This window comes from Cucurbita moschata, unplaced genomic scaffold (assembly GCF_002738365.1).
Source record: "Cucurbita moschata cultivar Rifu unplaced genomic scaffold, Cmos_1.0 Cmo_Scf00086, whole genome shotgun sequence".
NCBI lineage: Eukaryota > Viridiplantae > Streptophyta > Magnoliopsida > Cucurbitales > Cucurbitaceae > Cucurbita > Cucurbita moschata.
In genome coordinates, this window is record NW_019268602.1 from 558,370 (window position 1) to 580,986 (window position 22,617).

The following is a 22,617-nucleotide window of genomic DNA, read 5'->3' on the forward strand; positions in this document are numbered from 1 at the left end:
CCCCCCTTTGCTGTTGCTACCATGGATTACCAGCCGAAAATGGTGTCGGTCAACAGCGAAAACGAGCAAGACGACTGTTCTAAACTCAAGTCCGAGCTTTCTTCCACTCTCGACGACGACCTCTGTTCACTCCAGATGACGACAATGGTATGTCATTTGAAACTCCATTGCTTTGTTTTTTTGCCTTGTTGTTCTCATCACGCCAATGTTGAGCTTCATTGAATTCAGGAAGTTGATGTAAACTTGGAGTGGCTGTCAGCATTTGTGGAAGAATGCTTATCAGCCAAAGGAAGCAGCCTCCCCCTCCCCCTCCCACCCCCACAGCTATCCACACACCTCAACAATCCTCCACCACCACCAAATTCACTCTCTCGCCCCACACCATCTTCTTCCGACTCGCCGTTCTCCCACTTTTCTGCAGTCCCCAGCAAGGCTAGAAGCAAAAGAAGACAGGCGCCCGCCAACACGAGCATTCGCCCTCTCATTGGTCAACACCACCTCGATCAACTGAACCTGCTGCCGAGCAAACAGTCCTTACAGTTGACCTCTTCCTCTGCAGACACTCTTTTGCTGCAACAGACATATTGGTTGGCCGACAGTGAGCTCCTATTGCCGCATAAGGCTCGAGGAGGAGGAGAAGAAGAAAGGGAGAAGAAGGTGGACATGGATCAGAGAGACACAACAGTGAAGAAGAGTTTGGGGCTGCAGCAGAAACAGGGTGCAGGGAGTGGGAGGAGATGCAGCCATTGTCAGGCACAGAGGACTCCACAGTGGAGGGGTGGACCATTGGGACCCAAGACATTATGTAATGCATGTGGAGTTAGATACAAGAAGTCAGGAAGGTTGGTGCCAGAGTATAGACCAGCCAACAGCCCTACTTTTGTGAGTTTCTTGCATTCCAATTCACACAAAAGGGTTATGGAGATGAGAATGATCAATGCCTCTTCTTCTACTTCTACTGCCTTTTCCTCTTCTTAAAACCTACACTACCGGCCAACCATGCTAGAAGCTGCAACTATTTGGTTCTTCAATGTAAACCACAACTACCCTTTCCCCTTTCCTTTCTACATTAGAGTAATGAACTCTCGAGTACAAAAAGACGAGCATCTTTCTATTTCTCAGAGGTTTTACCAGAGATGAATTTAGTTTTTAAGACCATCCGGGTATCAATTACTACTTGGACTATGTTAGTTACTGCAATAGCCTCCTAAGCCCACCGCTAGCAGATTTCGTTCTTTTTGGGATTTTCTTTCTGGGTTTCCCTTCAAAGTTTTAAAATGCGTTTGTAAGGGAGAGATTTCCACCCTCTTATAAAGAATGCTTTGTTCGTTCCTCTCTCCAACCAATGTGGGATCACGTAGCTTCATTTCTTTATGGTATTCAATCAAGATGGATTCATTTCGTTGGTAGAAAATGGTTACATCCATTACAACTTTTCATATGCTCTATTCCATCAAGTTTAAATGTAGAACAGATAAAGGATTCAACAAAAATTCTCAGTCATGACTGTATGCATAGAACCAGAGTAGTGATTGAATAGAATCAATCAATTCATAGAGAACTTAAAAATGAGGTAAAAAAAAGAAAAAAAGAAAAAAAACCTACGAACCATAAGAAAAAAAAAAATGAAGTAAAGAAGTAACAAAATGGGCATCCATCAGAGTATCTACAGAAGAAATTATAGCAACAATGCAGTGAATAACAAGGCCATAGATGCTAATAAACTAACAAAAGAAGCAGCAAAGGGCGGGGTCGAGGAGGAGGAAGCTATCTGGACGATGAAATTGCAAGTACCTTGCGAAAGATTCTGTGAGGTTATTGTGGCTAAGCCCTGAAAATTACAGGCCAGTTCATCTTGATCTTGCACCTGGAAATACATGTTAAATGCATAAGAAGCATTCCCATTAGCGTCCAAATTATTGCAAGACGATCCATATCCAAGAGAAGTGCAATCTGAAAAAGTGCACGCATAATTTATGTTATCAGCAAGTTTACTGAGATCCTTTGCATTTGGATTGAACATACACCACTTCTGAGGAAGATACTGCACATCCTGTGCTCCCACAAGTAGTTTGTTTTGGCCCTGACCAGAAAGATCTATTGCAAACTTTGGCTGACCGTCGTACCCGAAAATACCCCAATGTCTCTCGAAGTTTCCTGGAGCAATGCTCTTCCCATTTTCATCCAGAAAACTGAACAAGTATACTTCAATGAATCCAGGCCTTAAAGGGGTGCCCTTATTGCCTGCAAGCCTTGGTAGAAGGCCATTGTAGAATCTATAAGCATTGGCAGCATTGGCGTTCTTGTCACCATCGGTTGGCCATCCGACCTCGCCAACTAGAATCGGCATGTCGCCAAATCCAACAGCTTTCAGAGATGAAACCAAGGTATCGAAGTTTGCATCAAAAACATTGTGGTACTGAATCCCAGTGCCAGCATCAAGTAAAGGATTACTTGCACCATCAAAGAAGGCATAGTCGAAAGGGAAGTCGGCGTTGCCATAAAGACTAAGGAAAGGGTAAATGTTTACAGTAAAAGGTGCATTGTTTTTGCTTAGAAACTGGACAATTTCAGTCATGAGTCCATTAATATCACTACGAAACCTACCAGCTGAGGGATACGAGCTATTACTCGGGGAGTTGTAGACATCAGCATTTAAGGGCACCGTTGCCTTGATGGACTGTCCAAGACCTGCTTCATTGAGTGCATTTTGAATGTTTTGAAGGGCTGGAAGGGTAACATTCAAGAATGATCCATTGTAGGATGACAGAAATGGTTCATTGCCAACAGCAACGTATCTGAACAAGAACAGCATAGCAAAGAAGTGTTAAATCTTCTGCTCATAAACCCCAAGACAAAATCATCAATCTCAGATTGGTAATGAATAAATAAGTCCAAAGCATCCCCCATGATTGCAAAGTTAACCAACTACATGCAAACAGGATTATGAAGGTTGGGATGAGATTTGGAAGATCCAAAGAGAAAACAGATCAGGAATCGGTTCAAAAATAAATCAGAAGCATGGGAACGAACACAATAAATTTTGTATTATAGAGAGAGAAGGAAATGAATTACTTGATGGTAACTCCCCCGTCAAAGTTGTAACGGGTGACGTTCCTCTGCACCCATTTCTGGGCTCGCTTGTAGTCTCCCATGGCGGAGAGTTGATCATTGGGAATAGCAACCATGACCTCGATACCAGTCCCAGCCAGAGCTCCCATGGTGGACTGATCCGCATCAAAAAGCTTCACTTTCTGAATCCCATTATCCTTCAACATCCGCACAATGGTCTTGGGTGGCAATTTATGATTGGCCATGGTTCCCCAGTTAACCCCAAGACCTTCCACACAGCAACCCAAAACCCCAATCAAAAGAACCCACTTCAGAAACCCTAATCTTCCCCCCATTGTCCTCCTACCTCTCACACGCCAATCCCAGATGAAGTTGAAAAGGAGAGAAAATGAAAGTATAGATTATGGAAATGGGTTGAAAAACAAAAAAAACCAAGTTTATCCCTTTGCAGTAATTTGTTGTCGATGGGGGCTTGGTAGAACCGAAGATCCAGGGAAATACAGAGCAAAGAGAGAGAAATGTAGAGAGAAACAGAAGAAGCCCAGAAACGAAAGAAGCAGAGAGGAAGGAATGTAATGTGGGTTTTGAAAGACGTGATGCAGAGGAAGTGGAGAGTGGGAAGGAGGAGGAGGAGGCAAATTCAAAGATGTGGGCGAGTATAAGGTAAATGGGGCCAACCCCCAACGGTTAGAATTGAGAGAGGAAGAATCGAAATTGAAAACCAAATAGCGTTGGAAAGCAAGTGGTGAACCAATGGGTCTGCAACGCCTCTCTCTCTCTCTTCCTCAGTAACCACCAATGGGTCTGCAACGCCTCTCTCTTCCTCAGTAACCACCAATGCCTCTGCAAGGCCTCTCTCTCTCTCTCTTCCTCTACCGGTTACTGTATTTGGGGTTTCATTTACGTTACACCCAAAACTAAAATACACATTTCATTTTCGTTCTTATAACAAACATGCTTCCTAACTACGCATTTCCTTTTAAATTTATTACCTTTTATTCATTTCATTTCTTATTGCCCCACTCTACATTAATCACTTTCCCTACATATTTTCACCCAATTTTGTCTACTTCATCTAATCCAAAGAAATATTAAAAAAAATTTCATTATCTTCTTATCTTTTAACCTCTCGTGTTAAATAAAATTTTATTGACTATGTCAAATTTTATTGTTGTTGGCACGTAAATGACAGATAGATATCTTTGTCCCAAGTTCGACAATAACAAAATTTAAATCTAAAACCACACGTTAATATTATTATTTTATTATAGCACAAAGTATTACATCAAGAAAAAATAATAAATAAATAAACAAATTAAAGGAAAGAAATGAATAAATGTGATTGGGGAGGAAGAAAAGGAAAGGAACCCCACTTTTTTTGTATTTTACTTTAAAACACAAACCAGCCGTAAGATTTTGAAGAAAATGGGTGACGTGGCACCAATAAGGGAACGACCATTCAAAACCTCAGGGGCGTAATCGTCCTTTCACATGCGCCTATATATGGTGGTCGGTCGCCGACATAAATTCTAAGTGAATGTATTTATACATTATATAATTTTTCTGATGGATTTCATTTCAATATAAAATTGCACGTGAGAGAGAGAGAGACAGAGGGGAAGAAGTATATATAAATAAAACTTATTTAAAAGCTAAAATATTCAAATCCTCGCCCCTCTCATATGTGATGCTCACATTGGTCGAGAAGGAGAACAAACCACCATTTACAAGGGCATGACAACCTTAGCCTAGCAGACGAGTTTTAAAGACTTTGAGGGGAAGCCCGAAAGGGAAAGCCCAGAACAATATTTGCTAGCGATGGACCTAGATCGTTACATTCTAATCCATAACAATATTTGCTAGCGGTAGCTCAAAACAATAAAGCTCCATTTCAGTTCGACGTTAATTTATCCTATTCAAAGTTATAAGGGAAACGAAAAATCTGATCTTAAACCATGGGGACCGAGTTTGTAATTTAACGTAAACCGTACCAGAAAGCAAGACTCCTCCATGCTTTCCCATCCTTGCACCAAAAAGTTGAGGTATCTGTGAAAAGGGTGAAGGCCCCATGTATTCACATGATAGGCACATGCTTCTTAACACACGGCTGCTTTTACTCGTGAACATTCATGACTGGAAGTAAGGATCTTCAAAAACAAATTCATTCAAAATGATTCAGATAAGTTGCCAAGGTGGAGATTTTAACTCATTTTCTCCTGGACTTTGTAAAGGTCAGTTATGAGAAAAATACATAATACAAGGGAACGCATGCTAATATCTTATCTTTATAACTCAACATGTATCATGTCTCCTTTACAATTAAAAAGGGAATGGGAAGTAAAAAGACTAAATCAACCTTGCCTGATATGGAACCTGAAAATGACAAATAAAGATGATAGAACAGACCCCTTCATGCTATCAAAAGTTTATCTCAAATCAGTGAAAAGAACTCAAGCATCTGGACAAGAAATGAGACTTCACCAAAGATTATAATGTGCAGACTTCCGTTCTTTTTACCCATTGCCCAGTATATTTAATACAACAAGTTGGCAAGCTACGGATACATTTTTATCTCTAGTTTCTGTAAAACAGGAAAAGAGTTAGAACTTCAAAAAGATGGCGGAAATTTTGAAACCTGGGAAAGCTTAGAATCACTTGATCACTGCCATACATCCTCTATATGTTGAGTTCATCTTCAAGGTAGTTATACTCAAAAGTGAACTCTGTTTTAATCCTTTGGCACCTACAGTACAAAAATAATTCAAATATAGTTAATAGTAGTACATAATTTGAGGTGTGTAGATGTATATTGTGTTCTGCGATCTAAAAGATTTTCTAAGATCCTCAACAACAAATTATTTCTTCAGATCATCCAAGATCCAGTTTACAAAAAGCCAACAAGAGATGAGGTAGCAAACAGAAAAATTGACGAGAAGATTAACAAGTAAACATACCATCCATGTTGTAGATCATCGTTATTAAAATGGAAATCGAAGTACACATAAGTTCCCTGCTCATATTCATCTGTAGCAACTTTTGGCTCTTCATGTCTTTGGAACCATGTCTGATATTTTCTGTGATATCTCCAAGATTGCTTCTTTAATTCTCTAGCAGCCAAATATTGTTGATAGGTGTTCTGCAGTTCAGCACATGATTAGACTGGATGTCAAAGAAATACAGCATTACATAAAAAGATAAAAGTAATACCGGTTGATAGTAAAATGCAAAGAACAATGTGTCAGTGCCATAGGTCTCAAGACCTAATCGGTCCCATAAAGCAGGATTGTTTATAATAGGTGCCTGCACTTGAGGATAGCTCGGAGGAGTAACTGCAGGGTGCCTCTGTAGATGAAATAATTTCAGACAAAAAAAAAAAATTTAAAAAAGTATATGTATATATAGAATACAGTCATAGGACAAAGAGATTTTGTATCTGAACTGGAGTGTAGCTCCTCGGACGCTCTGAGTCTTTTGGCTGAGGTAGCTTGTAGAATGCAGCCTCAAGCATTTGCAAATTATGGAATTGATCATGCATTCCGCTAGTAGTCAACGAGGATCCACCGAGGTTATCACCAATGGCACCTAAGTCAGAAACACTTCTTCGGCCAATGACACCAAGACTTTTAGAAGGTTGACCATGCTGTAAAGGTTGACCTGGAGAAAGGTCATCCTCTCTCGACACTGAAGCAGTCTCAGTCAATGAAACAGGTACGCCAACCTACAACAAATAATAAAGTACAGTTTTGGTTATCAAGCAATAAAGTACAGTTTTTCTAAAACAAATAATTTAATAAAAAAAAACTCTTCTCGTATGCTTGTGACACTGACACTCTTTCTGTTGTTTTCATCCCAAGGCGACTAAGAGATTTGTCACCTTAGAATGCGCCACACGCTTTGAAAATACTGACTTCATATAGTTGTGGGGGTTCCCTTTCTTCCCTTGATATATTCCAATAATCTAATGAACTGCCATGTTTCTTAAACAAAAATGGAATTTGTGGGCATATCATTGTATCATCGAAGAATTTTTTTTAAAAAAAATTATTCTCTCGGCATCCTTTCCCATCCAATGAGAAATATTTTAGAACACTTAACACATTCAACAACCTGTTTGACAAGGAAAGATTAGTGTACTGAAGCAACTATGATTACAATAGACAAGAAATAACACATACTGGAGTATCAACTGGATATGCGCCTTTTAAATCATCGTCGCTCATCAGATTCTTTCCAAGGACAGAACCAGCAGCAGAATCAGTAGTAGTATCTTCAGGTAAACTCTGTTGCTGCTGTGGCTGCTGCTGCTCTTCAACTTTTACAGGGGCAACATCTGCATTACACAAGAATTAATTGTCAGTCTTGTTTATGTAATTCTATGAGAGAACGTAAACATTTTGGTTACCAAGTATCTCATTTGTTGAATCGTAAACGAGACCCATGCATTTCTTACCAAAAAAAAAAAAAAGGAAACACCTTCAGAAGAAATGTTCTATGCACTCGATAAATATTTTTGCAAGAGTGCTTCTTAGTGACAATCTGAATTCTTAATTTGATTTCAATAGGAATTTTAGCAGGAACAAGGACCATTAGGAAAATTGAAGTTATTGGACTAGGAAAATTTTAAGGTTCCAAATGGCAACAAACAGAAGAACTTAAAGAGGATATTTTGGTTTATGAGTTTGCGTATCCAACGTAATAAAGAATAGAAAAGGAAGGACATAAAGTTCTGAAAAGAACTTACGAGATTACAATGCATCCAAGTTAGCAGAATTAACATTCCAACTTTTCATACATTTAAGATGAATTGTAAGAAGAGTTTCAATTTTAAAGCTCAAGGAACTACCATGTCCTGAAAAGTATCATTAAGAAACTTCAGTTTCCTGAAAATTTCTTTTATTCCTATTCAGCCACAACCTTATGTCATCTGGTTTAATATAAGAATGTGTGAATATGAATATGAGCTAAAGTGTCTATTGATTTAGTGAGCATTGACATATGTTTGCAAGAAAGAAATTCTAGATTTCTCAAGGCTCCATGTTTTTGCCCTTCATGTAATTAATCTGTGTAGGAGGGTCAAATAAAAATATGCATTTATATGTGATGTCCAATTCCAAGATAATTACATTGGGACACCATGAATGAAATTGTGCCCACTCCTCACCCATGAAGAAATTGAATATGAAGGACAACCCATAGGGATAGAGAAACATTAACACATTGGTATATGAAGACAAGAATCCAGACCGTACCAGATTCTTTTGCCCCACTTGTCAGTAATGCCTGCTGATTAGACTGCTGGAAGGAACTTGGCTGCTGCTGTAATGAACCAGATGTAACAACATTAACTCCTGGTGCTTGAACTCCAATTCCCAGACCAGCTTGAGAACTAACAGATGAATTTTGGGAGTTGAACTGCAAATACAGAAAACCAAATCATTGGTACTATTTATTTAACAATGCCAAACTATGGATAGACTGAACATAGTGATCACCAAGCAGAAATATTCACAAAAAAAACCTGTACATAAAAAAAGGTCCCCTTTGTATTATGGTGTAATGCACAGGCCAACTTCAATTTTTCAATGACACGCTGGATTTGAATCTTTACCTGGTAGAGGATAAATGTCTTAACTATTTGAGCTAAGCTCAAGTTGGCAAATGTAGAGGACTATGGAACTTCCACCCATCTCCACGCTGGTATAATGTTGTCTACCTTGGGCATAATTTAGAAAGTATGGACACTTAAGTTTGGTTGGCATGTTTGTTTTTGACATGTGTAGAACACTCGGACACTCTAACACTTGTTGGACACATTACAAACACTTATTAACACAATAGATACATGTTAAAAAGTACTAGTTGTACAAAGTCAATATAGGTCCAACATTTGTTAGACATATATTGAACACTTGTTAAATATGCTAAATAGACTATTTTAGGACAAAACAATAAATGTATAAAATTTTGGAAGTGCAATTACGGGTTTGTTAACCATTAGGTTTTTGGGAGCCTTTAGAGTTTGGAAGTTAGATGTATTGTTTTCATCTTTGATTTTGTGAATTTACTTCTAGTCAACACCTACCTCAGCCGCTGCCAGTGTCTGCCACTATTGATTTATCAAACCCCAGAATTCAACAGCCAAAGCAACCATGTATTCTCCATGCGCCGCTGCTAGCGGCGCATGAGAGCTATGTTCCACCTTTTGTCGCCCTGGTTTGTCTCATGTTTAGTTTTGCGGTTGTTCTGTGTGGTTGGGTTCAATAATACCTACTTCACATTCTTGCAGTTCAGGCCTGGTTTTTTGTTTCTCTTAAGGTTTGGCTACTGATTGTTTGTGTAACCAACGGTTGAAATGAAACTTGTGATAGCATTTAAGATAGTTCCCCCTTCGTCAAAGATTGTGAAGCATAAGTTAAATGGCTCCAATTATTATAATTATTATGATTATTATGAATGGAGTAACACGATTCGATTTTATCAACAAGACACTAAGATTGATGATTATATTGATTAGGATACGCCAAAGGAAAACACAAAGAAGGCTTGGGTTTGTGATGATGCTATATTGTATATTCAAATCAAGAATTCACTTGAGGGTGAGTTAGATGGCTTGGTAAATCATTGTGATATTATGAAGGAAAAATTCGTGTTCTTAGAATTTTTATACTCGTGAAAAGAGCAAGTCAATACTCAATAGAATGTATGAAGTTTGTACTCTATTCTTATTCAACATATCATTACCCCCACCCAAATAAAAGGAATAAAAGGCACAAAGCAGCTGTAGTGAAGAAAAAGGCTATAAATTACGAATAAAGAAGGCTAAAAATTATGAATAAGAAAACCTGCTGTAGAAGTGAACTTTGCTGTTGCGAAGAAAATTGTTTGTTGTTCCCTCCACCAAGATTCATGCTAAGAAGTGTACTATGACCCTGTTGCTGAACTTGCTGCAGACGCTGCAAGAACTTCTCTCTCTGATCAGGCGCTATTTCAGCTCTTCCACGGAATTGTCCCTGAAGAAGAAATGGATAACTACATAAGAAAGAAAAGCTATAGATTAACTTGGGAAAAGGGCAGTAATAAAACAGATTAAAACTGAAGGTACTTGAGCAGATTATTCTAATGCAAGTATTTTGCCTCGAAGAAAATGGGATATAAGAAATGATTAAATCATCTGGAATTAACCACATCAGGAAACATTTTATAGATTTTCTTGGGAATAGGCCAGTAATAATGAAGATGCTCGAGCTAGTATTTCGCATCGAAGAATGTGGGATATAAGATATGATTAAGTCATCAGGAATTAAACCATTTACCACTAAATTCATACGAATAGTTTATAAAAGAAAGAACCAAGGTTCTGAACAAACTTGAAACAATCACCTAAGCTCAAATTACCTTATCTTATCTTTTCTTTTCTTTTCTTTTACTATTTTATTATTACGAGTATGGGAGTGAGGATTTGAACCTTTGATCTCAAGGAAAGAAGACCAGCAGCTACAATTATTTTTATTAAATTTTTACTAAAACATATAACTAAGTAATACTTCATCCTCAATAGATCAATTCATTATCAACCCAACAAATGATTTGAATATATCTTAAAATTTTCCATTAATCATCAGTAATTAGATAATCCTCATTAATAAGAATCCACTAGCTCAGTTTTGAATGAACTAGTAGCAAGTATCATACTCCTTCATTCGGATTTTGAAAAGAACTTCCTGGCCTCCACTGCATGCTAGGAACCACTGGAGAGAAAACTCGACTTCCTATAGCCGCTGCATCACTAACATTGCTAGGATCAACTGAGCTCGTTCCATCACTAGGTTTAGCTGCTGTAGGCAAAACCATTCTATTACTTAAAGGAGAAACCATAGACTGCACCAAGCCACTGTTACCAGCCCGTTCTTCAGATCCCAAAATGTTTCTCTTTGTGACTTCAGAGGCAGAAGAAACGTTACCGAGAGTTATAGTGCTAGGAACCACAATACCAGAAGTATGGGTGGAACTAGAGGCTGGTTGATTAGCAGTGACACCTCTTCCCATGCCACCCCTTACAAGTCCAGTATCCGCAAATGATGGAGACAATTTACGGCCTGGGAAGCTAGCAATTTCTTCATCCTTTGCAGAAGTGGGCATATTTACCGGAGATGAATTAGGAGCACCCGTAGCCTCCACAGCACGAACAGAACTTGAACCTGGAAGAATGGCTGATGTAGCGGACAAGCCAGACCCATGCACTGCACCATTCAAGGAAGTTGAGGCTGCATGGTTCCCGGTAGGTGTTGTAGCAGCAGAAGAACCAAGGACACTATTCTTAGGAGGTGGGGTCTTCAAAAGAGTATCAGTGTTACCATCTGGCAAAGTTGAATCATCAACCTGATCCTGAGTGACAGTATTTGGTTGATGATTAGGAGCAACAGTAACCTGGAAAATTAGCATACATTACTAACGTACTGTAGCAACTACATGGTGACAATTAGGACAAACAAGGGACTAAAATGTGTTAGTATTCTTTTTTTATCCCAAGGTACAGTAGAAAAGGCAGTTATTGCATTTGATTCCAACTCAAACAGCTTGTATCTCGTTAATTTACATGCAAATCCTAAAAGGTTCTCTCTACAAGACAATCAAAGATCTAAATTCAAGATACAGATCTATGAAAATTTTCCAAGACTTCGACCAAAGTAGAACTTTATCAATAACACATCTCCTAAAACTAAAGCAAATTGAATAAGAACATTAATTAGCCTCGCAATATATTAGCAATAATTTGAATTGAGAACCCAATTCAATATCAAAAAGTAAGATCTCATTGACATGACAACAAATAAAAAGGAATACAATGGACATTACAAAAAACTAATCCCATCATGCCTTACAGAATTCTACAGTTAACCACGCTCATATTTTCTGATCATACAAAGGAAAAAAGCACGTCATTGAACTGCCAAAAAGAACAAGAATACAAATTACAGGATTATAATAGAATTCCATAATTCCGTCCTTGTCCAGATGCCCTAAAATTGTTTCAAGGATCATGCATCAAATAAAGCAGAATGTTCATCATGAAGAAATCTCAAGTACAAAAAGTTCATTAAAATGAAGTCTGCAGGTTCATCTAAATCCTTTATAATATCAGTTGAAAAAAAAAAAAAAAAAAAAAAATGTCTCTGCTATATAAATATTAATAGAAGGACGTACAGGCACTTGAGTTCCCGTTGTTGCCAAAGTAGTCTTCAAGCTGAGAGCTGTTGTACCCTGCCAAAAGACAACATATCAATTTAGATACTAAATTTTCAACTTATTTTTATCAAAAACAAAATAATTTAATAGGCTCCTCAGGCTGATGTCTTGAGATCAAATTCTTTTCTATATGCCTTCTTTGGATCATACAAGAACCTTGCATCTCCAAAAGAAGTGGCCTATGTGATAGTATATGTGAATATAGACGCTTATTGGCCTTTGTCCAAAACTCGTGAACAATTTTCTTCAATTAAATCAGGATCCATAGTATTAACCTTGATGAGTCAATGAGAAGAAATGAGGGGCTCTCTTCTTCAAGTATAGGATAAGGGATAAGTTTCAATGCAACGACTTTTAACTTCTTTTAACACTGAGATTTAATGGGAGCCTTAAGAGAGGACTCTGTAATCTCGATTGGGCTGCTTGGGGAGGATTGAACAACATTGAGCAACAGAAGCATCAATAATAGGCTCGTTAATTTAGGGCAGACAGTTCACAACGAGTTTTATTATTGAAGACAACCATTTCCCTAAGAACTTGCTCTATTATAGCAGACTAGTCCCATTAAAAGCACCGAACCCTATTTCAAAGGATACTGTCTCCCCTCTCTGGTAATAAGGCTGGTGTTTGATAAATTTCTACATCAATCATTTTAAAAGCTCCTAAATCTTCCATGCCTTGGTGTAAATGATATAAATCCAAGAAATTTGGTATATTCAAAGTGCCAACCGAGGGATGATCGAAACTTGGACAATCAAATGGCCCCAAACCCCTCCCTAAATTTCTTGTAAAAAAAAACAAGTTTACTGGACATTGCAATAGTTCAACCAAGGAACATTCACACCAATGTACGAGAGTGAAAGAAAGAGAAATCTTATGTTTGTTGTTCATTCCTTCCACAAAAGACCCATCCGTTGATACACCAACTCTTACTACCATTACATCAAAGAAGACGAAACAATCAAACTGAGATAAAACAAAGACTAGACAAATTGGGAGGATGAAGACCACTGAGACCCACAAGGGATTTTTTACGAAGTAGCATATATAAGGGATAAAGACCAAGCCGTAATACATAACCTCTCATCAAATATTCAAACTAACATATATAAGGGAAAGACTATCCATGGGTTAAAGGTGTCTTCATAGGTGACATGAAGGCTCTGCAATTCCAACACCCCCCAATTTAAAATTAAATAAAATAAAACAAAATAAGAATAAATAAATAAACTTACAATTCAAGTTAACAGCAAAACATGTATTATTATGTTTGGTCAACTTGATATGGAGCAGGGGGAGGAAAAATCCATACCTTCACAAGGCTAGGAGGGCAAATTGTACCCAGATCTTCAAGGGATTCCACCTTATCGAGTGGCAATGAGCTGTAAAGATCATCCACATCACTGAATTCATCAAAATCCTCCTATATAGACAGTTTTTGAGATGTCAATGGCTAATGTGAGTTTGATATTTTCATGAACTGAAATATAGTCATATGAACGCAATCAATTGGAATGAAGGCATAAAAGTATCCAGTTTCAATGGTGCTGATAGTTAAATGAACAATATCAGTCCAGATAAAAACACATAAAAATGTATTTGCAAATATATCAAGCTATATTTATGAATAGTTCTAAATTATTACATGATACTTCTACATGGGTATCATTTCTAATCCCTTCTATAATTAAGATTTTTTTAATATATGTAAATGTTAAGACCAGCTTACACACACCACAAGTAAATTTCAATCAGTTTAATAAGGCAACAACCTAACCTTACAACATTTGGTTATTTAAAAAAAAAAAACTTATTAACCTCTTAGATAGGTAGTCAACATAAGACTATAAGATTTGCATTTATTATTAAAGTAATAAAACTCAAAATCCGCAAGCCAAATATAAAAAAACATTATAAACAATCGAGCATCCATTGAGAAATATAAAAGATTATACAAGAGCATACAAAAAAGATAGTCCAAGATATATAGAAAGAGACTCCAATTGAAAAGAACAAAGGCTAACTGATAATAACAGAAGACCAATTGCAAGTACTTTTTTTTCTCTTCCTTTTTTTTTTTAATAAGCCAAATAAATTATAATACTGATATGATTAACACTATTGGCATAGTCCTTTGTTTCTGGTAGGAAACAAGAAAATATATTGTTGGTTAGGCTCGGTTTTGGAACACCCGTATCATAACCTATTAATAAGCTCATGAAAACCTCTTTTAGATAGCAGTCTCATCTTTTCACTCAATATTAACACCAGCTTTATATTTTATGGTGAACACTTATACATCCCGCAAGTTTCTTATCTTCAAGCAACTCTGCTATTCTTAAAGAATTAATTTGCTTTAGAGCATTCATCATATCCTCCATATCTCTGCTAGTTTTCAATGCGAATCATTTAGAGCTTCATGCATATTCCTTGAAACAAATAAATTCTTTATCCTAGATGTGAAAGCTTTAGGACTATTTGAAAAAATTTGAAATAAATGGTAGTTTGTGATAGGATATTTTGTACATCTTTCAATATGTTTTTCTAACGGTTATGGGATCATCAACATCAGACATGATTGGTTCAATATTTTGAATAGTTGAGGAGTAGGATCAAAAGATGGGTTACCAAACTTTTCAATTTAATTATTTAGTCTCAAATAGGCTCGGAGAAGGATCAACTATTTGGTTTTGGTTCCTTTGATTGGATTTTCTTCTAGTATAAAACTTCAACTCAAGAACTTGATTGGTAGAACTATTCAGCAATATTTCTCCCTCTAATTAATAAATTTCTATACTTGGCATCGAAGGACGAGTACATTGCAATGGACTAGTAAGAGCTCAAAAATGATTAGTAAAATCAGCAGAAATATGACTAGGATGAGGAATAAAAACATCCAAAAAGTTATCTTCCAATTAGGTGACCACCATAGGGCTTAAATACATCCCCCAAAAAGTCTCTTACTTTTTTACTTTTTTGCACATATCTTAATGTCCATGAAACCAACTCATGTGGGTTTGAACTTAAAATAATAATAATAATAATAACAACAGAAAGTCAATAATAGCATCCCAATTGCAAACCAACAAGAGAGGACTTAGTATTATCCTACAGAATATTTGGCTCAAGATAGGAGACTATATAAATTCTGAGAAGTCTAGAGGCTTGAATGCAGCTCAATCCATTGCCTCCCCAAGTGGTTCCTCATCTTTAGAGTTTTGTAATGATGCTTTATTTTTAATTATCATTAATAAGAGCAAAATCTCTTGTAATTGGCTATCATTTTTGTTTGCTTCATTGTCTGGGTCGTTCTTTTACACAAGCCCCCTTTACCCCTTCATCATCTTAATTATTGTTGCTTTCTTATCAAAAGGAGTGAGAGTACAATGCAGGCATACAACACAATTCGATTGCAAAAAGAGATGTAAGGAGTAATAACCTGATTCCTTTCCACATAGTCTTCTAAAAACTCCCTGACATCGTTGACATCCTCATGACTCAATTCATCATTATCAAGCAGTCTCAAGATTAGTTCCAGCTTCATTATATGAGCCTTGTGCCGAGTAATAGAAGTTTCCAGATGAATCTGTAACAACAGAACGGACAGATAATTATAAACCCAAAGTTCTAGGAGAGAACAACATATCAGTTTAGAAAATGCAGAGCATAATACCACTTACCAATCTAGGTGGCCTTGATTTTCCTTTCTTCACAGATAGACCCTCCATCTCAGCTTCAAAATTATCAATCTGAGATTCCAACTCACTAACCTGACCAGGATAAAAACATTAAGTGCCTGTTAAGCAATTGGACAGAGTTTTTCTTTCTCCTACCAAGGATAAACAACAAAAGAAAAGTTTTGCATAGGGTTCTAGACTTTCAAGAGTCTGGTCTATCCACAAAAACATAAAAGAAATAACTGCCCTAAGCTTTCTAACTTCCTACCATGTATACTAAATTTACCCAAATAACTGGTAGGAAACTCCCACATTCATACAAAACCTTCTCCCCCGTAATAAACTATCTTATTACTTCCACATACACCTCTTCTAGGGTGGGAAAGGTCCAATGAATTGAAGCTGATAAGTTGGAATGTCAACGAACTGAAGAAAGAGAGACTATAGTGGTCAAAAGACTAGTCACGTAAAACAGATATATTAAGGAAGATGCCAAAACAAAGTGAGTTGAACTCAGATTAGGGCTAAGATTTTGATTAGATGTGTGGGTTTAATGTACCTTTTTAGTGAACAATTTTTTTTTTTTAAATACAAAACAAACATTTCATTATCAATGGGAGTACAAAGGAAGGGAGACAAGATTTCCCCACCACACAAAGGGATAAAAAAACATTTCCTAGTCAGGCTAAATTTGCATCAAGCCATAATTACATAAGTTTTGATTTCTTATCAAAAAATATATTTTTCCAGAAATCTGGAAACTCAACCATTGCAACAAAGAACAGCATGCTGATTCTTGAAGAAAGTACATTGTTCTCCAATATAGAAGTAGAGTCTACGGAGGTTCTGTACAAGGGGACTTTCATACCAAATTGTTCAACCAATCTCGTGTCTCTGATTTAGCTTTCTCCTTTGGGTCCTATATTTGAAAACCAAAGAGAAGCTTCATTAGAACCAACAATAAAAATAATAAACACAACTTTCACGTGTAGGCAGAGCTACTATTTACAAGTTATTTGTAAATGAACTGATAAAACAACTAGAATTTTTTTCCGAGCCCGTTAAAAGAAAGTTGGTTGAAAAACAAGAGGACCAATTTCCATTGCTGACAGAGATAGGAAGTCCAAAACCAATAAGGTTATAGATAAAATAACAAATATATAGCCCATAACATAGAAAACTGCCAATATTTCTGAAAATGACACTGGGATAGAAGCTGAAAAGAGGAAACTAAACCCAAAACCAAGAAGCCGACAGACCAAATTTGAAAAATGTATAGCTAAAATATAATAATTACAACACTGATAGGTGTTTTTTTAGCAAGAACCAAAATTTTCATTTATTCTATAAAGAAAAAATATTCAAGATACAAACTCCTAGAAAGAGAAGGAAAAAAAAACAAAAAGAAAACAAAGAAATCTAAGAAGATTGAATAAAAGCACTCAAATTAATACAAATATTACAAATTAGAAAGTGGGAACCAATGAGAGGCCTTAAACTAGCAATATCATAATGCTCTAACCAAGGCTTACTCTTATCCTGAAAAATATGTAGATAACCATAACCTTCTAAAAATAGACTTTATGGCATCGATCCGTAGAAGGGACCTTGAGATGATAAGATCGGCCCATAAAGAAACTGAAGTAAGTTGCTCCTTAAATCCTTTGAGAAAACCCAATAAAGATTTGAACATATTAAATAAATAAATAACCAACGCTCCATTGTATTTCAACAATGAAGGAAGACGTGATCCTGCCTTCCATTATCTGCAAAACATAAAACACACAGAGAGGCCTGCAAGGCTGAAGATGGAAGCTGTTTTGGGAGCAAATCAATCGTATTGAGATGGCCATTGAACATGATCCATGCCAAGACACTAACTTTTCAAAGGAGGATGAGATATTTGATGCTTTGTCAAAGATCTTATAGGAAATAATCCAGAGGGGTCGATTTTCCAACAAATTTGATCTTCTTTAGCCTGTAATCTCACTGAACTCAAAGAAGACAGCAGTAATCAATATTCACAATTCAAATTCCTTCAAACTTCATCTAGTTTCCAGCTTCCACGAAAAAAGAGCAGAACCCCAATTGCCATTAACCGAACTAAGAAGGTAAGAAACCACCTTCAACAAATTTGTATAAGATAATTTCAAAGAATATTACCCAAGCCAATCATCATGCTGAAAGAAAAATCTTTACCCATTGCCAGCCTTGAAAAGGGAGAAATTTTCCACCAATCTCGATTGCTTATAAATATTATTCCAAGGGCATCTAAGTCAACCATTAATCTTGCAGATTGAATGCCAATCAAAGAAATCAGTCCCATAAATACTAGCCGCCACCTTTCTCCATAAAGCAGAATGCTCATGACAGAATCTCTGCTCCCATTTTGCTAGAATTGCAATATTTTTCTAACTCAGACCTCCAGTGTCAAGCCCACCATGATCCATCAATTGAGAAACTATATTCCAGTGAGTCAAACGATTAAACTTGTCACCAGCATTGCCTTCCCAAAAGAATTTACTCAGCCTTTTCTAATTGAGAACATACATTGGAAGGAAATTGGAAAAATTTTAAATCACATATAGGAATGTTGGAAGGAACCGAGTTGCATAATGTCAAACCTCCACCACAAGAAAGCTGGAATTTTTTCCATTTAACCAATTTCTTTGAAACCTTTTCAACAATAGGAGACCAGAATTCTGAACATATCAGATTACCACCCCCCGGCATTCTTGAATAAGAAACTGGTAATGACTCCAATTTAACATAAGTCTTGCTGCCATATAATCAAGTGTAGAAAGATCGATACTAATACCACAAAACATTGATTTGTCCCAATTAACTTTCCAGTTTGAAAGCCATTTAAATGCTCCAATTGTATCAATCAAGAATTCAACAAACCGTCATAGTATTTACAAAACAACAAAGTATCATCAGGTATCAGCAAATCGCAGGTAAGAAATATCAACTCAACCATTGCCCACAAAACCTTAAAAGATCCTTTCGGTAAATATGATCTAACATGCTACTCATCACACCACCAACCAATAGGAAAATAAAGTGTAAGAGTGAATCACCTTAACATAAACCTCCTTGAAGCTTGGATTCTTTTCCTAGGTCTTTTCATTAATGAAAATAGAAAATTTGGCATCAAGAACACATCCCCTTATCCTTTAATGAAAATAAAGATAACACCCGTTAAAAAGAAACCTTTGTTAGGAGGACATAACCTCATTCTGGAATATTGCAACTGGGTCACCGATAGACTTTGGAAGGCCCCTTAGACATAGAACACATTTTTATATTAGCCTATTTTTATTTGCAATTGTATTTCTGCATTTCCCGTCCACTCCCGTTAAAATTTTGGCTCTTTATACCAAGCAAAGAAGAAATTACTAGTTTGATCCTGAACAAAAACCCAAAATAGTTCAGAAAATGCATATGAGACTGTTTCAGTTTTGAGTTGCACGCAAGTGTATCCATGAATTTTCTTGAAAAAATAATGGACAGGAACCTTACAGTGGGATCACCTGACTAAGAACAACCATCTTTTGGATAGCAAAAACAGTAGATAGACATTTGTTTTGAACAATAAACAGAACTTTTCATTAATGATTGTGTAACGCCTCATGCCCAAGATTTGGAATTTGGATTCGACACCTCATTATATCAACATTCCCATGCATTCCCTATGACATGATCACGCTACCTACTTGTCACTTTGAAAAGTGAAGACTACTATCCCCACAAACTAACACGAGTCCTTTCAACATGTTTTATCCTCACTCCCATGCTTCAATTTCCAAGAGGTCACCCCACATAAGATTGCTCCAAACAAAGCACGCTTTACTTGGAGTTTTTATGATTGAGCTACTGAAAAGAAAAGTAAATAGGTAGTAACTTCAATTCTTTTGAGCTTTTCTCAAGCATCCTATCCTCAGAATCACTCTCATTCAATTGTGATCTCAGTTCATTTATGTATCTCTCCTTTACTCGAGTGTCACAGATTTAAAAGCTACGGAATACAAAAATTCAATGATATATATATATAAACCATGGAAAGCTGATCATTGCCCCTAAAAAACTCATATGAAAACCCAAATAATACAAATATCATTAAGAAAATAGCCAACAGAAACTTAAGATAAAAAACACCAACGAGAAGCTTAGATCTTGATGAATCCAAAATGATCCAGCCAATCAGGAACATATCTTCAAAAAAAAAAAAATCCTATTTTTTTCAAACCAAATCTCAAGAAGATAATTGCAAACGATTAATGGGACAAGCACCCGGACATATATAAGCATGGAGGAAATTTTTTTATAAACATGTTTAGCAAGCTGTCAATTGATTTAAGCTCAAAGAGAAATTGAATAGAGTTTAAGGACATACAGTTTTAGGCTGTTGACCCAAACCTTCTTTCGAGAAGGCTTTGGTTTTCGTCTCCTTTTCACAAATCTTAAATCTTTCCATTTCGCGCTCAATAAGTTTACGAGCATCCAACAAAGCCTGCTCATAAGAGGCACTGACCTGTGTCAACAAATATCAAAATAGAAATAATTAGTCCCCATCATCAAGAATTATATTAAAAATGTAAATTTCATAATAAACCATATTGTATATCTCTCTTGGCTCACAAAAATAAATCAAATAAATTGCTGCAACACGTATAATCTAATTTTTTACATGTGGAATAAAAACACAGATATTATTAATTAGAGATCAGAATACTTAAGCAAGACAAGGTATTAGAATAAGACACATAGATAAATTGGGTATGACTTTTCACAAATCTTAGAAGTAGGAAGGTTGGTTCTTAACATTTCAGAAAGTGAGGCTCTCAAGGAAAGTGAGGAATACTTCAGATCATAAACTAATTTTCTTGAAGACTAGCTCTCTTGGGGGGTCCAAAGCTCACTCAAGTTGAAACTGTTAGCCGCAGCACTAGTTCTTTATGATTTTCTATGGAGAAAAAGGTGACGGGTGGCCAGATTTTGCGTTGGATCATTAGCTAAAGCAGCAAAGGAGCACATTCATAGTTAACATTTCAGATAATTCTGGCCAAAAATTGGGTCAGGATAATATGCAACGACTTCTGGACAGCTAAGGTCAAGGATCTCTTTCTTCAACCAACCAACCAAACTCTAGGTTTACTGCTATTGATAAAACCCTGAAAAAAAAAACTATTAATAAAAGATTGACCAAAGCCATATGGAAGACCAACATGGTGTTCTGGATAGTCTCAACATGGTGGATAGAGTCCAAGGTAGGATCCTCCATTCGTTCCAACTCAAATAAGCTATGTTCAAAAGGTACACACTCCCAAGGTTTATCCAGAAATTCAGAGCGTATGGACATTTCATAAATAAGTGGCTTTATGATTCGTTGTCTTTCTTGCATAATAGGAACCCATTTGAAAATAGAGTCATGTAAGGCGTTCTTTTTTTTTATAGATTTTCACTTGTACTAATGACTTTATGCACTATTTCCCAAAAGAAAAACTTCACCTTTTTAGAATAATTTCTTTCCCATATTGTCTTTGTTGGCATGAGATTTATTGCTTCCACTGATTCTTCTATGTCAGTCAGCAAAGCGATAACTTCTGGATTTCTCTCTAAAACGAAAACAGACTCCTATTCTCATTACTACTATTGTTTTTTTAAGATAAAAAACCAAGCTTTAATGGAGAGAAATGGACAATTGTACAAGGACATACAAAAATGAAAATAATAAGCCTACAAAAGGAGTCTGTAGCCTACCAGAAAGGAGTCCAATCCAAAAGAATACAACCAAATCGATAATAACAAAAAATTCAATATGGAACCACCTCCTCCAAAAATCTCTCCACCCCTCTAAAAATCCTACTATTGCTCTACAGCCACACTCCCTGCCCAAAAGAACTTCGATTCTCAATTATAAAATGTTGGTGCGAGTGAAAGGTTCAGGTCAGGTTTACTAAGAACTGACTGTATTAAGAAAAGAAAAGAGAAAAAAAAAAACAATCGCCGTTCTTGAGTCAATGTGCCACTGAAAGCTCACAGATACCACACTAACTTGGAGAACTAAGGAAATAAGAGAGAGAGAGAGAGAGAGAGACCTTCTTGTCCTTAATCTCACTGGACTGAATCCAGGTCTTAATTTGGTCCCTGTACCTCTGAAGCTTCTTTATCTCCTTCTTCAAATCCGCCTCGAACTTCTCCTTCTGATTGGAATTGTCGGTATCATAAACCTAGAAGTGAGGCACACAAGAAAAGGTAAGAAGACGGAGCTCCAAAATTAGACGCCCAGCTCCATTCCCGGAAGCGAGAGAGTGTGTGGTGAAAACAAACCTTGTTCCAAATGCTGTCAAAGACGTCAACCCCTTCTTGGACCTTCTTAAGAACTCGGTCAATCTCCCCTTGAAGCTTTCGACTCGCACCCATTGCGGAATCAGGGATGTAGATTTCAGGAATAAATTACCAAACAAAAAATAGAAACAGAAAAACACGGAGCTTGAGGATCAATACGGAAGAAGGGCCGAAGAACATCAGATTGCAATGGAAAAACAATCGGTCGCGAAGCCAAGACCCAAAAGACAGTATGTATAAATAATGGCGCCATCGCTTAGTCACTCCCCAC

The 22,617-nt window shown here is 36.8% G+C and overlaps 3 protein-coding genes across 11 annotated transcripts in view; 1 reads left to right on the plus strand and 2 right to left on the minus strand.

The window, feature by feature from the left end:
- LOC111439211 (GATA transcription factor 12-like) overlaps nucleotides 1–1,158 on the plus strand; it is a 1,806-nt gene extending 648 nt beyond the window's left edge. The window contains exons 2-3 of the mRNA XM_023076986.1: nucleotides 1–147; nucleotides 229–1,158. The exon at nucleotides 1–147 is cut by the window's left edge and continues 1 nt beyond it. Coding sequence (XP_022932754.1) covers nucleotides 22–147; nucleotides 229–978 — 876 coding nt within the window. The 5' untranslated portion in view covers nucleotides 1–21 and the 3' untranslated portion in view covers nucleotides 979–1,158. The remainder of the gene's footprint in view (nucleotides 148–228) is intronic.
- A 324-nt stretch (nucleotides 1,159–1,482) lies between these two features.
- On the minus strand, nucleotides 1,483–3,993 carry LOC111439210 (glucan endo-1,3-beta-glucosidase 8-like). The gene is made up of 2 exons (XM_023076984.1): nucleotides 3,076–3,993; nucleotides 1,483–2,798 (listed from the first exon to the last, which is right to left on the minus strand). Exons 1-2 carry the CDS (start codon nucleotides 3,405–3,407, stop codon nucleotides 1,679–1,681), a joined length of 1,452 nt encoding a protein of 483 aa, XP_022932752.1. The 5' UTR covers nucleotides 3,408–3,993; the 3' UTR covers nucleotides 1,483–1,678.
- Nucleotides 3,994–5,324: 1,331 nt separating this feature from the next.
- On the minus strand, nucleotides 5,325–22,572 carry LOC111439142 (CCR4-NOT transcription complex subunit 3-like). Of its 9 annotated transcripts, none has more exons than XR_002709765.1 (18): nucleotides 22,329–22,571; nucleotides 22,097–22,228; nucleotides 20,392–20,529; nucleotides 16,864–16,914; nucleotides 15,999–16,088; nucleotides 15,758–15,904; nucleotides 13,631–13,741; nucleotides 12,277–12,333; nucleotides 10,765–11,499; nucleotides 9,915–10,082; nucleotides 8,322–8,484; nucleotides 7,248–7,402; nucleotides 6,512–6,790; nucleotides 6,280–6,414; nucleotides 6,027–6,208; nucleotides 5,744–5,815; nucleotides 5,554–5,653; nucleotides 5,325–5,445 (listed from the first exon to the last, which is right to left on the minus strand). XR_002709765.1 is itself a non-coding variant. In XM_023076887.1 (17 exons), exons 1-16 carry the CDS (start codon nucleotides 22,419–22,421, stop codon nucleotides 5,749–5,751), a joined length of 2,703 nt encoding a protein of 900 aa, XP_022932655.1. In that variant the 5' UTR covers nucleotides 22,422–22,571; the 3' UTR covers nucleotides 5,325–5,653; nucleotides 5,744–5,748. The 9 variants fall into 9 exon arrangements, 6 of the variants coding, with proteins under 6 accessions (XP_022932655.1, XP_022932654.1, XP_022932656.1 ...); XR_002709764.1 differs by having other exon boundaries at nucleotides 5,728–5,815; XR_002709763.1 differs by having other exon boundaries at nucleotides 5,554–5,815.
- Between the last annotated feature and the right edge of the window lie 45 nt (nucleotides 22,573–22,617).